Below are 15318 nucleotides of genomic sequence, written 5' to 3'. Positions count from 1 at the left end.
AATCAGTGACAAATGGTGTGCCTCAGGGATCAGTGTTGAGACAGCAATTATTCACAATTTTAATAAGTGATTTGGAGTTGGGGACCACGTTTAGTGTGTCAAAGTTTGCAGATGATACTAAGATGAGTAATAGAGCAAAGTGTGCAGAGGACTGTGGAACTTTGCAAAGGGACATAGATAGTTTAAGTGAGTGGGCAAAGGACTGACAGATGAAGTACAATGTTCATAAATGTGCAGTCATCCATTTTGGTAGGAAAACAGTAAAAAGGATTATTATGTGAATGAGAAAAAATTGCAGAATGCTGCTGTGCAGAGGGACCTGAGTGTCCTTATGCATGAATCACACAAGGTTGATCTGCAGATGCAATAGGTAATTAAAAAGGCAAATTGAATTTTGTCCTTCATTGCTAAAGGAACTAAGTTTAAAAGCAGGGAGGTTATGTTGAAGCTGTATAGGGTACCAGGGAGGCCACACCTGGAGTACTGCATGCAGTTTAGGTCTCCTTACTTGAGAAAGGATATACTGGCACTGAAGGGGATGCAGAGGAGGTTCACTAGGTTGATTCCGAAATTGAGGGTGTTGGCTTATGAGGAGAGGCTGAGTAGACTGGGATTTTATTCATTGGAATTTAGAAGAATGAGGGAGGATCTTATAGAAATGTACAAAATTATGAGGGGAACAGATAGAAGTAGAGAGGATGTTTCCAAAGGCAGTGAAACTAGGACAAGACGGCATAGCCTCAAAATTAGGGGAGTAGATTTAGGACTGAATTGAGAATGAACTTCTTCGCCCAAAGGGTTGAGAATCTGTGGAATTCCCTGCCCAGTGAAGTGGTTGAGACTTCCTCAGTAAATGTTTTTAAAGCTGAGATAGATAATTTTTTGAACACTGAAGGAATTAAGGGTTATGGTGAGAGGGCGGATAAATGGAGTTGAGGCCATGGAAAGATCAGCCATGATCTCATTGAATGGCAGGGCAGGCTCAAGGGACCAAGTGGCCTTCTCCTGCTCCTAGTTCTTATGTTCTTTGGACTGTGGGAGGAAACTGGAGCAGCCGGAAGAAATCCACACAGAGACAGGAGAACATGCAACTTCCACACAGAGGCTGGAATCGAATGCAGGTTCCTGGTGCTGTGAGGTAGCAGTGCTAATCACTGAGCCAGTTAGCTTTCATCTAACAGTCAGAAATTGCGAGTAACAGCAGAGGAATTAGTAAGTCATCATAAAATCCAGCCTCCATTTGAGGTCCCCAGCATCACAGATGCCAGCCTTGAGGCATTTACTCCACATGATCTTAATGCAGAAATAGGAGCAAGAATAGGTCATTTGGCCCTCCAACAAGTCTGACATTCAACAAGATCATGGCTCTGTACACCACAGGCTTCAAGTTCTCTTTGTGTCAGCTCAGCATTGCAGTTGATTCCCTGATAGTTCTTAAAGCATCTTCTTCCTCTTTAAATATTTTCAGTGATCTAGCCCCCACAACTCTTCAAGGTAGAGAATTTTAGACATTCACTACTCTCTGGAAGGAGAAATTTCTTCACATCTCACTTACAAATGCGTGTATGTAACTACATCTCCTAGTTTGAGATTCCCCATTCGTCAAAACATCTTCTGAACATCTACCCTGAACAGACCCCTCATAGTCTCTATGTTTGAATAAGTTCACCTGTCATTCCTCCAAATTCTAATGAACAAATGTCTAACTTTTATGTTGTTATGACAGCAAAGAATATAAGAGTTATAAGAGTAGGCCATATTGTTCAGTCAGTGTGCTCTCTCATTTGTAAGAAGTGGTTTTTCTGAAACATAGAACATTGAAGGGGGAGATACTGAGAGAATATTGCTCCTAGTAGAGGTATCAATACCTAAGGGGTACTGATTTGAAAGAAGGAGTCTCCCAATTAACAGAGAGAGAGAGAGATAAGGGGATATTTCTTCTCTGAGTGAATTAATCATTGTTTACTGACCAGGCAGCAATAGGGACTGGGTGGTTTAATTTATTCGTGGTTGGACAGATTTTTGATCCCCAGTAGGTTTCACATAATGAACAGAGAATGCTGAAGAAATTCAGCAGGTCATGCAGCATCTGTGAAGAGAGACACACACAGCCAATGTTTTGCATCACGTGTGACTCTTCCACACTTCTAGTTCTGAAGAAATCAAATCCATGGTTATGGAGAGTAGGCACAGAGGCAAAGATGGGGCAACAATCACATCAGCCATGATCTAACTGAGTGGCTTGAGGGGCCAAATGCTTGCTACTGCTTTTCTTTCTTTTATTACCATAATATTGATGGAAACTGGAGACCACACTGGATGGTCAAGAAAATTTAGCATGAAAATCAGTTGAGACTTGATGATGATTCCCCACCAGTGCAGTCAAGTAAAGTCACAGTGGTAATGATTGAAGGCCAATGAAGTTGGGATAGAAATCAGGATCTATCTGGGTTCTCCACTTAATGTCCATCAAAGCTTAGTTACTCGTCTTGGATGAGCAATGACCATTTGGCATGTTGCTGTCTGCCACCATGCTCAAGGAATTAAATGCTGGAAAAGAATCAGTTGTTTCAAGTCAGGAGGGGACAAACGTTGGGGTCAACCATATACGATAAGTTCTGTATTGTTTTACTGCTTTGTCGGTAGGATAGATTATTTTTCTATCCACGCTGAGAGAGGAACTCTTGAAGTTTCTTTTTTTTTCTATATTACACATTTCATCTATCTTACCTTTCTTCACAGGCAATGGAAATAAAAGTTTACCAGAGCCAAGATTGCAACCATCAATTCCTCCACGTGGTGCAAATTTACCAACTTCAGTGTACGTGAAGTCCATCAGTCAAAAAGCAAAATTAGTGCACATATTTACGTCATCCTTTTCACAAGTCATGATATCATAAAGTGCTTTATAGCCAACTACTTTTTAAGTGTAGCTACTGATGTCATGTCAGACATGTGGCAGCTAAATTGCATACAGTAAGGTTCCATAGACAGCAATGATGTTGTTTGAGGCAAAAATATTGCCCAGGACTCCATTGTTCTACACATAACCGATGTTTTGGGATCTTTTATGTTCACCTCAGAGAGCAGATAGGTCTTCTTTCAACATATCATACGAAGAACCACTTCATCAATCCAGTAGTGTACTGAAATGTTAACCAAGGTTTTCTGTCAAGACTGTGATATGTTCGCTTTGAATCTTAGCCAGATCTGATTTTCAATGTTTGCATTCCTCCTGAATACTGCATTCAAAATCAAACATGTCTTTTCTTGCAGGACAAAGCCTCCTGTTCCACTTGGGAAACCAGTGAGTATTGTCATTGAATTACAACTGAATTGAAACTGAGGTTAGATTTAGTGGCAGCAGTCAAATGTGGCAATCCTTGTCCTAAACTGTAAGTTGCAACTATCTGACCAGCTTGGAGTTATGTTCAGAGTTTAGTGGGATGGACATCAAGTTGCCTCCAGAATTCAGGCCAAGTGTTGGAAAGAGGATTACTTTGCTGATTGGATGAGGTGCAAAAACCATTTGGCAAATTAAAAATGTCAAGAACAAAATAGAGAAATATGAATTGGATCAAAACATTAGAAAGGAAAGAACAAGTTTTTTATTTCCAGGAAAATTAATGAGAGGCTGATCCAAGCAACGTATCCAAATTACTTCTCTCCATGTACAAAATGTTGTCTCTTGTGTACTTGCATCACGTATGGCTTCAATTCAGAATTCTAACCTAGTTTTTTTTATATCTGTCCACATTCCATGAAGCCTCTTTTCATCAGAATTGTTCCTGATATTTTTATTTTCTCATTCTGTCACCAGCAACTTTCCAGGGGTCTGATTTTGAAGGTGCCAAAATGGCCCCAATACTTCAGTCCAATGGTCAGTCTGAATGTGTCAACCAAAACAGCGGGAATGAGCAAGCTACTGGTACACAACTATCTGCCCAAATTATGCACATGTTCACTCACTCATGCAGAAGGAACTTTCCACATGGACATTGATTTGGAGCAGCAACCAAGACTGTTAGTCCTTGGCCATACCAAATAACACTGAGCAACGTAGATGCAATGGGGGTACCAGAAGGATCTGTTTTGGGTCCACTGTTGTTTTCATTTATATAAATTATCTGGATGAGGCTGTAGAAGGATGGGTTAGTAAATTTGCAGATGACACAAAGGTTGGTAGAGTTGTGGACAGTGACGAAGGATAGTGACGAAGGTTACAGAGAGACACAGATAAGCTGCAGAATTTGGCTGAGAGGTAGCAAATGGAGTTTAATGTGAAAAAGTGTGAGGTGATTCATTTTGGAAGGAGTAACAAAAATGCAGAATACTGGGCTAATGGTATGATTCTTAGTGGTTTAGATGAGCCGAGAGATCTTGATGTCCAGGTACATAGATCCTTGAAAGTTGCCACCCAGATTGATAGGGTTGTTAAGAAGGGACACGGTGTGTTTGGTTTTATTGGTAGATGGATTGAGTTTCGAATCCATGAGGTCATGCTGCAGCTGTATAAAACTCTGGTGTGGCCACATTTGGAGTCTTGCAAACAGTTCTGGTCACCGCATTATATGAAGGATGTGCAAGCTTTGGAAAGGATTCAGAGGAGATTTACTAGGATGTTGCCTGGTGTGGAAGAAAGGCTGAGGGACGTGAGGCTGTTTTCATTGGAGAGAAAAAGGTTGAGACGTGATTTAATTGAGACATATAAGATAATTAAAGGGTTAGATAGGTTGGACAGTGAGAGTCTTTTTCCTCAGATGGCGATGGCTAGCATGAGGGAATCCAACTTTAAATTGAGGGGTGATAGATATAGGACAGATGTTAGAGGTACTCTCTTTACTCAGAGAGTGTTAGGGGTGTGGAACGTACTACCTGCAATAGTAGTAGACTCGCCAACTTTAAGGGATATGAATGGTCATTGGATAGGCATGCGGATGAGAATGGAACAGTGTAGGTTAGATGGGCTTCATATTGGTTCCACAGGTTGGCACAACATTGAGGGCCAAAGGACCTGTACTGCACTGTAATGTTCTATGTTCTATGCAGTCTTGCCAAATTATCACAAATCAGCAACACATCCTGGGATCTTTCTGACTGTGTGCAATAACAAATAACTATGTGACTTGGACTGGGCTGATCATCTGTGACAGTAAGCAGTGTTGTTATCTCTTGTGTTGGTTACAGGGCTGTGTAGATTTAATATGACATCCATCCGTTTACTGCAAACCAAATAGACAAGTTTCGATTTCTTGTGACTAAATGCATATTCATGTGAAAAGCAGCTTATGCTGTCTGAATTATATATTGGTATTATTTCTTTCTCAGCTTCCTCACAAAACTGTACCCTCATCAGAAGGTAGGTGTTGGTGTTTCAAATCTTTACTAATTTAAGCATGGCTTTAACGTCAACAGACTGGCATCTCTGCCTGTATTGCAGATTGCAATTTGCATATGCTGCAACAGGATCGACTTCTAACATCTGCAGTTATTAGATTATTCTTTAAACTTGGTCATGACAAAAAAAACTTCGTTTTCAGGTTCAAAAACAGAAATTGCTGGAAAAGCTCAGGAGGTCTGGCTGCACCTGTAGAGAGAATTCAGAATTGATGTTTCGGGTCAAGTGACCCTTCCTCAGAACTTCCGCAGTTCTTTCGATTTTTGTTTTCAGCTTTATTGTCAGCTGAATATGCACAGGGCAGACTAAGATGATCTCAAACAAATGGATACAATGAACATGAGAACTCAAAATTCATTCGTTGAGGAGTTTCTAATAATAAAACTCAGTGTGGTACAATCAGAAAATCATTAACAAACTGATGAAAATTAACCCATCCCTTGCTGATGTCCAGGAATTTCACAGTGTTGTGTCAATCTAAAAGCACAATCCTCATTGCCAGAGTTCTACCCTAGGAAAAGCAGAATCTGTGTAAACCTTGGGGGGGGGGGGGGTGGGGGGGGTTCCTTGTTATAAATCTCTGCCACATAAATCTCTTGCTGGCCTCGATTGTAAATAAATTCGGGATTTCGGGATTGTGCACCATAGGTATTTACTATGTTCTGAGTACAGTACTCGGAACAGCAGAAGGTAAGTTTACTTTTTTTCCAAAATAAGTGCAGTTCAGGTTTGAGCTTCAAACACAAAGCACTTCTCTTGGCCATCATGAATCTAATTGAAGAGTCTGAAGTTCTGAAGAAGGGCCATTGGGCCTGAAACATCAAGTCTGCTTTCTCTCAACAGATGCTGTCAGACCTGCTGAGTTTTTCCAGCAATTTCTGTTTTTACGTCTCATTTCTAGCATCCACAGTTCTTGTGTTTCGTTAAGAATCTAATTGCATTGCCTGTTACAGAAATGCCAATTCCACCAGCAACTGCCAGAAGAATTTCCGTCAATCAAACTCAACTCAATATATTTATACCAACTCCATTCACCCAGAGGTAGGTGAATGTTTTTTTGAATTTTCAAATAATTCCAATTCAATTTCATTGGTTTAGAAAAAAATTCTGGTTTTAAAACAGTTGGATAGCATTAGGATAGATGAAATACTTAGTCCAACAATTAGAGTCAGTCTCGTTCATTGCTATAACGTATGTGCTCAGAAAAATGTTTGCCCAGGATTGAACGGCAGACTGTCCTCTGTATTGCTGCAAATGCTTTGCAACAATCATCTTTTGTTTGAACTGATTTCCATAGCTCGTTTTAAAATTTAAAAGGCTCTTTGATGACAGTTCAAATGTTTGGATGTGACAAGGCAGCCTGTTTCTCTGGGATTCAGTATGATGTGCATCACTGTGGATCTGCTGGGAGGAAACCATCAGGTTTGTACAAAGTTAAAGATCACATAACACCAGGTAGTAGTCCAACAGGTTTATTTGGAAGCACGAGCTAGTCTTGGAAGTAGTAGCCTGGCTAGCTCATTTGGTAGAGCATGGGACTCTTAATCCCAGGGTCGTGGGTTTGAGCCCCACGGTGGGTGATTTGTTAATTTAGAGAGTGTTGAACTCAGCCCAGACAATCACAAAGGCCAACCTCCCATCTATAGAATCCACCTACCAGGCCCGCGGTCAAGGAAAGGCCACTGAACACACACACACACACACCAGCTGGTTATGTAACAGTTTCTACCCTACTGTTGTTAGAATACTGAATGGACTCACAAACTCTTAAAATTTACCTGTGTTTTTGTTTTTGCCGCTGTATACCTATTATTTGCTATCTCTGCTACTTAACTGTGTGATCTGCCTGTACTGCTCGTAACACAAAGCTTTTCACTGTGCTTCGGTACACGTGATAATAAATTCAATTCATTCAATTCAATTCCAAATAAACCTGTTGGACCATAACCTGGTGATATGTGATTTTTAACTTTGTTCACCCCAGTCCACCACCAGCATCTCTGAATCAGGTTTGTAGCATGCATGAGCTGGAATGACTGCATTTACTGATGAAGTTGGGACAGCCTCTTACATTCCTTTTCTTTCAATGGAATCCAGTGACTTTATGCTATCAACCTTTTTCCACTTTGTTTTTATTTGCAGTGTTCCCTCTCCAAACCTGCAGGAAGAATCCACTGGTGAGTGCAACTAACTTGCACAAAGTGCGAAATGTTGAATACACAGAAACATGTGGAACTTGGAGGAAAAGGAGGGAATAGAGAACCAAGACTTGCAATGAATTATCTGGATGGATTTTTATTTCTCACTTGGTTAGTTCTAGTTCAGTTCGGATGTCGAGTGCCATTTCTTTCAGTCGTGTCACAATGACATGCTGACCTAACGTCAACCAGTAAAGCTATTGCCTGTTGCAGCACTAAGCCAAGTAAACTGATTGGTCCCAGGTTCAATCCTTGTTATGTTCTGAGTTAACTGATCTCGGCCAGGTCATGGATTGTCGTAGGGGATCCCTATTACTGGAGAATATAAACAGTGTATATCAAAAAATAGAAATACAATTAGACCAATTGGTCCTTCAATCCTGCCCTACCATTTAACATGATTATAGCTAATCTGATTTTGACCTCAAATCCTGATTCTCATCTCCCCGATAATCGTTAACCCCTTGCTAACCAAGAATTGATCCTTCTCTGTTTTGTAAAGACCCTACACATTATTTTCATTATTTTTTATTGTGAACTGAAATGGGAAAGAACTGGTTAAAAAAAAAACAGGGATTGTTGGAGGGTTGCAGCATCATAAGTGCTGTTTACACTGCTTCATGTTCCAGCAGTATGAGGGGAAAATATGTAGATGAGCTGGAGCCAAGGGATATCTATGAATGGAGCTTTTGACAACAATAAGTAGTTGATAGGTCTGTAGACTGGACACCAGATCTCTTTAACAAACGCCTCTGCCTTCCAACAAATGTGTGATTGGCACCCAGGTCACTGACCAGTTTGGGGGCTGTGTGAATCTTTGAAGGAGAAGCGATGGAATCTTGACAAGGGCAGGAGTTGACTCTTTACTCTACAGTAAATGCCACCTCATGCGTGATGAAAGCTAGGATACTTTCCCTTCATAAGTTGCTCTGAGTCTCATACCTTCTGACAGCAACTTGAGTATCTGAGGAAAGAGAATCAAAGAGCAGTACACTCTGACAATCCAAGAGGACAGTTTTAGTAAACAGGGATCACTGAACTGCCTTCCCAATCTTTCCCTGCATCCAGCAAAGCTCTGTCTTTATTTCCTGCCTCCATGTGTCTATATGTGTGCGCACATGCACCCAGAGGGGTGTTGACGAGAGAGGAAGAGTGTTAACCTGTCCAGTTAAGTTGATGGGTAATAATTGTTTATCTGTAGCTAGAATCTATATATTTGCAATGAAAAGCTATTCTTCTTCAGGTAAGAAACATGGTCCCTGCTTTCTTTCAACCTGCCTCTAAAAGCCAGATAATATATACAATTTTAAAAAGTCTTGAATTTTGCAAAGATTCTGAGAATATTGGGATGGGTTTTCAGTGCTACCGCAGAGGTTTAACAGCCTTAAAAATGATTCAAACTCAGCTATCACTGCTTTTTCATGACTTTTTGAGAAAGAATTTTTCACCTTGTCTCAAGGGTTAAACAGTGACTCCAAGTTTTCAATTCTCCCTGAACAGGAAGCATCCTCTCTCTGTATCAACCCTTTCATAAGTGCTTGGGATCTTACATGCTTCAATCAAATCACCTCATACTTTTGTATGCGACAGCAAATACAAACCTACCCTGCCCAATCTTTTCTCATGAGGCGAATGATCCACTCCATGAGTTAGTTTGATAGACCTTCTCTGAAATGCTTCCAACAAATTGACATCTTCCTTAAATAAATACCACACACAGTGGTTCAATGTAGTCTCAGATTGATGAACCCCCTTGGTCAAGAATCAAGACGGCTCTTGAAAAAAATGTCAAAATATTGCAAATCCACAAAATTGGTCCAGACTTATCAAACAGATTAACAAATTGGTATTCCTGAAGTATAAAACCTGAAAAAATAAACTGTGGTAGCTGTTTTGGGTCCGGTGGAAGGGTCACTGGACCCAAAACATTATCTTTGATTTCTCTCCATGGATGCTGTCAGACATGTTGAGCTTTTTCAGTAACTTGTGTTTTTTTATTCCTTAAGTATAAGTTGGTTTGGCCACCATGGCTGCAGAACAATTGCAGAGTTGCTCACAGCTTTGAGAGTAAGCTCGGTCCTTCTCTCCTTTTTAACCGTTTTCATATTCGTTTGTATTCACTGAACAAAAATAACTCTTCTGTCAGGTCATAACTCCAGAAACAGGTGACATAGAAAAACAGCATGTCATATCAGGGTCATTGATGGTGTTCCAAAGCACAAAGCTACCGTGGATTAAATAACTGAGAATGCTGTTTTCCTTCAATCTATTTTCCTTTCACTGTCAGGGAAAACAAGCATTGGAATGATATCTTCACCGAATATGTTTGCAGAGGTAGGTGTTCACAGTTACGTGTTGTTCAGTTATGTTGCTCCTTATTTCTTTTTGCTATGTAAGCTGTGGGTGCTCCTCCTCCATTACAAAATCCAGGTTACGGTCACATGTAAGGCGACATTATAAGGCCCTCTTGAGGACAATATTGTGCAACAAGCCATGAAGAAGTTAAAAATGTTGTTTTATTTGTGTTCTAAGATATCTCCAAGTAATCCAGGAATATGATTCGCCATTAAAACAGACTTATATTTAAAAGGTTATTGGAGATAGGAAGGAACAGCTATGAGAGAATTGGGGAAAGTACACCTAAAAGTAGGGAACAGCATCAGCACATGGCTTTAAGATGCCTGCCTTGATGAAGGCAGAGCACCACTCCTGACTGGCTAGGCCACACTGTAATTTCTACAAAGTCTTCTCTGTGGCTCTATTATATTTAACTCCTGAGATACAAATATTACTGCTGGAGATATAAATTTATCCAACCAATATAAAAAAACTGACATTTGACAATAAAATCCATTGCTTTTAAATTTTGCAATCCATTCTGTTGCCTCAAGGATGTCTTCCTGAGACACTGTCCAAAAGGCACTGAAGCAGTATTCTACAGAAAGGACCAGCATTAAGTTCACAACTGAATCTCCATTATTAACTCTTTCTGAATCAAAGTTTCTTAAAGCGATAAAGATTGTTTAAGTGAAGAATTTTGAAATATTTAGGACATTCTTCAAGTACATAAAGGGAGCTCAAACTCCTTTTCCTCACCAGGGATAATTGATTTGTACTCTTCAAGTATAAAATATAGAGTTCAGCTTCTTTCCAAAGAATGCCTTGCTTCTTGAGTGACCACTTTGTATGATTTCCATGCCTTCAAATGTAAAATGTTATGGAAATAACTGAAATTTTTCAGTTAATATCATTCAATGATGCTCCAAGACAATGAAACTCCACAACCTTTGTCAATTTCACAGCTACTACTTTGATCAGTGCTCCAAAGGGCTATCTTCTCTTGTGCTTGTCAAGCTTCGAAGGCACCACTTGTCATATTCTTCCTCCCTTTGTACAACCTCATCATCATGTCACCAAAACTTAGCAAAGCTCTGATTCAAATTAAGTCTATTCCAGTACCTCTCAATGATGAAATACATGACTTGCTGACTTTCTCCCATTCTACAATCTTGCCATCACTTTATTGTCAACTTATTTTATCTTCCATCTCCGCTTTTCAATCCTGGTGACAAATGTACTTTGCATTGTTACCCCTTCACCTCAGCTTCTCAATGTGCAAAATTTGGCCAATCACGCCAGCATCTGGAGATACTGCTGAAGTGTGTATTAAACTTTGTGCAACCTCACTTGCTGATTAAATTTGATTTTAACTTGTCTGGTTTTTCCCCTACTTTCAGCCTAGCTTTTAACATTAATTGATCCATCACCCATTGTATATTTTACCCTGACTTCAGGAGGTTGGAATCTGATTTTACACACCTTTCAAAGTTGAAAGTTCCATGCAATAAATCAGGACATTTCATACTTGTGCTTCTTGTTTTCACAGACAACCAATTTATCAAGCAAATCTTGGTTTGCAAGCAAATGTGATCGGAAGACAGCAGAAGCTGCGTTATATGAAAATGGCAAGGTGATCACCAGATAACCCTAACCATGTTTGTAGTTTTCTTCTTCAAAAACTTCTGTTTGCAACGGCTGTGCACAGTCTGTAAATTTGAACAATACCACAAAATGGGCAAATCTTTTCATTCCTTCCAAAGTAACCACAGGCCAAATCAGCAACATGGTTTGTTTTGAATATAATTGACCTGTTTCTGACTTCCTCCTGTTAACTTCAGCATTTTATAGATTATGTCTCTCAACTTACTTATCGGCCTGAGTCTTGGTCTTTAGTCTTCCTCCAAATTTGCTTTCACTGAAGTGGATCACACCATTTTCTAAGTTCACTGATTAACTCTTAAAACTGTATGGTGTCAACCTTTCTTTCCTTCTGATAAACAGCTGGCTTTTAAAACCACTTGGCATCATTCTTGATTTGCCTTCATCTTTACCCACTCTCAGGTTTCGTTCTGACCAACACTGTGGCCTGAGTCTTTCACCCAGCTTTCTCAAGTGAAATGAAATTCAGTCAGTGCTAATCAACTGACCAAAACAGATGTACATCTTTAAAAGTGACTTACCTAAATTTTAGGATGGGGCTTTCCTCGTGAGGCCTAGTTCAGGATGTGACAAGAACCAGCCTTACACTCTGGCAGTGTTATGCGGAAGAAAAGTTTACAACATTCCCATTCGCCTCAATGAATACGGGAAGCAATGCGTCCTTGGAAAGGAGAAAGCAGGAGAGCAGGTGAGTACAAGCTTATCACCACGTCCCTTCACACTCTCCACAGAAATTGAATGCAGACACATGAACTGGGAGCATTTTCAGTACTATTTGCATTTCACTTTAGCAAGGTGGGAACACTCAGTATCATAAATGCAAATTACTGCGGATGCTGGAATCTGAAATCAAAAGAGAAAATGCTGGAAAATCTCAGCAGGTCTGGCAGCATCTGTAAGGAGAGAAAAGAGCTGATGTTTCGAGTCTAAATGACCCTTTATCAAAGCTTTGATAAAGGGTCAGTTAGACTTGAAATGTCAGCTCTTTTCTCTCCTTACAGATGCTGCCAGACCTGCTGAGATTTTCCAGCATTTTCTCTTTTAGGCTCAGTATCATGTTTGTTGTTAAATTTTAGGTTTACTGGGGAGGTGATAGCTTTGTGGTTTTATTGATAATCCAGAAACCCAGGTAATGTCCTGAGTCTGGACATACAGTTGAATTTGAACTCAGTAAAAATCTGAAATTAAGACCCTTTGATGACCATGAAACCACTGTCGATTCTGATCAGTACTGATCACTATGTTCCCAGTCCAGACTTAGGAAAACACAGACACTTATGGAAGAAAAGCCAGGCAGAATGTTTCACCCAAACATAAGTGACTTATAGAGAAGTTTATTGAAATGAACAACATAAAGGAATTAAAGAAACTTTTAAATGTGTTCTTAGCATAAAATAAGCTAAAAATATCAGGATACTGAAGGATTATGCTGCCTTTTCTTGCTCCTATTTACACTTCTACCGTCAGATAAGATCACAAACTAACATCTATAAGTGTTTTGTGGCTCCTCCTGATGTTGTTTCCTTTTTTGGTTTCTGCTTTAGTGGTTTAACAGTATTGGAGAAATGATTGATTACTATCAAGGGAATTCACTGATCCTGATTGACAGGCAGAACAACACAAAGAACTCAGCTTTGTTACTTCACCCTGTACGATTGTGAGCTACCAGCAACCTTGCCAAAGTGAACTTGGATTTGGCTAATTTCGAATTACCAATTCAGTTCTGCAGGAACAATGGATCACAGAATTTCCAACAATCAATCATGCAAGAGAAGAAGGCCTTACCCTGTAGAAAATCAAGCCTCGGGACCAACAGTCATAGAGATGTACAACACAAAAACAACCTCTTCAGTCCAACTCGCCATGCCGACCACATATCCTAAATTAATCTAGTCCCATTTGCCAGCACTTGACCCATGTCCCTTTAAACCCTTCCTATTCATATACCCAACCAGATGCCTTTTATATGTTGTAATTATTCCAGCCTCCATCACTTCCTCTGGCAACTCATTTCATACACAGCATCACCCTTTGTGTAAAAAGGTTGCCCCTCAGGTCCCTTTTAAATCTTTCCCTTCTCAACTTAAACCTATGCCATCTAGTTTTAAACTCCCCCATCCCGGGTAAAAGATCTTGTCTATTGACCCTATCCACGCCCCTCATGATTTTATAATCTTATATAAAGTCACCCCTCAGCCTCCGACGCTCCAGGGAAAACAGCCCCAGCCTATTCATTCTCTCCGTATAGCTCAAATCCTCCAATCCTGGCAACATACTTGTAAATATTTTCTGAACCATTTCAAGTTTCACAACATCTTTCCAATAGCAGGGAGACCAGAATTTTACACAGTATTCCAAAAGTAGCCAACTTTTGTCCAGCTGCAACATGACTTCCCAACTCCTTTATTCAATGTAGTGAACAAATAAAGGTAAGCATACCAAACACCTTCTTTACTACCCTGTTTATCTGCAACTCCAATTTCAAGCAACTGTGAACCTGCACTCTAAGGTCTCTTTGTTAAGCAACAGTCCCCAGGGTCTTATCATTAAGTGTATAAGTCTTACCCTGATTTGCCTTTCCAAAATGTGGACCTCACATTTATCTAAATTAAACTCCATCTGCCACTTCTTGGCCCATTTTCCCATTTGATTAAGATCCTGTTGTACTCTGAGGTAACCATTTTCACTGTCCACCACACTTCCAATTTTGGTGTCATCTGCAAACTTACAAACCATACCTCCTATGTTCATAACCAAATCATTTATATAAATGACGAAAAGCAGTAGACCCAGCACCGCTGGTCACAGGCCTCCAGTCTGAAAAGCAACCCTCCACCACCACCTTCTGCTTCTACCTTTGAGCCAGCTCTGTAGCCAAATGGTTAGTTCTCCCTGTATTCCATGTGATCTAACCTTGCTAACCAGCCTACCACAAGGAAGCTTCGTGAACACCTCACTGAAGTCCATATAGATCATGTCCACTGCTCTGCCTTCTTCAATCCTCTTCATTCCTTCTTCAAAAGCCTTCTTCAAAAGACAAGATTTCCCATCCACAAAGTCACATGACTATCCCTAATCAGATATTGCCTTTCCAAATACATGTAAATTGTGTCCTTCAGGATTCCCTCCAACAACTTGCCCACCACTGATGTCAGGTCTATCGTTCCATGGCTTTTTCTTACCAAAATAGTGGCACCATGTTAACCAACCTCCAGTCTTCTGGCATCTCACATGTGGCTGTCGATGATACAAATATCTCAGCAAAGGACCCAGCAATCTCTTCCCTAGCTTCCCACAGAGTTCTAGGATATATCTGATCAGGTATTGGAGATTGATCTGCCTTTGTGCATTTTAAGATGTCCAGCATCTCCTCCTCTGTAATATGGACATTTTTTGGTACCACAGGAAATTTTAAAGAAAACAACACTGAATGTTGGAAAATTGCAAATAAACAAAAATGGGGCAATGAATTTGACATTGATGTGCACTCTGAATGTTTACTGATTGATTAAAATTGTCTCTGCTCAAGCCCAGAGCACTCTGAGAAAACAGGGCTTTTGTGGCACACTGAGATCTTTGGCCTGAAAGCCTGGGTTCAAGTCTCACCTGCTCTGAAGGGGGCACTTAAAAAGTTGATTAAAAATATCACTTCTGAGCCAGCAGAATGGCAAGAACAATAAGCCAACATTATTCATTGGTGCTCAGGACAGGAAAACTTTAACC

The 15318-nt window shown here is 40.1% G+C and overlaps 1 protein-coding gene, 1 long non-coding RNA gene and 1 other non-coding gene across 4 annotated transcripts in view; 2 read left to right on the top strand and 1 right to left on the bottom strand.

Moving 5' to 3' along the window:
• The window catches only part of LOC122543112 (B-cell linker protein-like), a 35801-nt gene extending 20491 nt beyond the window's left edge, over positions 1-15310 (top strand). The window contains exons 10-18 of one of the 2 annotated variants that reach the window (XM_043681386.2): positions 2743-2821; positions 3277-3307; positions 5329-5359; positions 6352-6439; positions 7541-7575; positions 9884-9930; positions 11483-11566; positions 12128-12283; positions 13140-15310. In XM_043681386.2, the coding sequence (XP_043537321.2) occupies positions 2743-2821; positions 3277-3307; positions 5329-5359; positions 6352-6439; positions 7541-7575; positions 9884-9930; positions 11483-11566; positions 12128-12283; positions 13140-13256 (668 nt within the window). In that variant the 3' untranslated portion in view covers positions 13257-15310. The other variant, XM_087984347.1, reaches the window with a different exon arrangement.
• The window catches only part of LOC148135694 (uncharacterized), a 136452-nt gene that overhangs the window by 18274 nt on the left and 102860 nt on the right, over positions 1-15318 (bottom strand). The window contains exon 4 of the long non-coding RNA XR_015754859.1: positions 12117-12256. This is a non-coding gene — a long non-coding RNA (uncharacterized LOC148135694). The remainder of the gene's footprint in view (positions 1-12116; positions 12257-15318) is intronic.
• Positions 6906-6978, top strand: trnak-cuu (transfer RNA lysine (anticodon CUU)). The gene has a single exon. It is a non-coding gene; the product is annotated as a tRNA-Lys (tRNA).

Source organism: Chiloscyllium plagiosum, unplaced genomic scaffold (assembly GCF_037043375.1).
Source record: "Chiloscyllium plagiosum isolate Xiang-an unplaced genomic scaffold, Cpla_swu_hap1 HiC_scaffold_48, whole genome shotgun sequence".
Taxonomy (NCBI): Eukaryota; Metazoa; Chordata; class Chondrichthyes; order Orectolobiformes; family Hemiscylliidae; genus Chiloscyllium; species Chiloscyllium plagiosum.
Note: the sequence above shows the minus strand (reverse complement) of the source record. Positions and strands in the feature narration are given on the sequence as shown.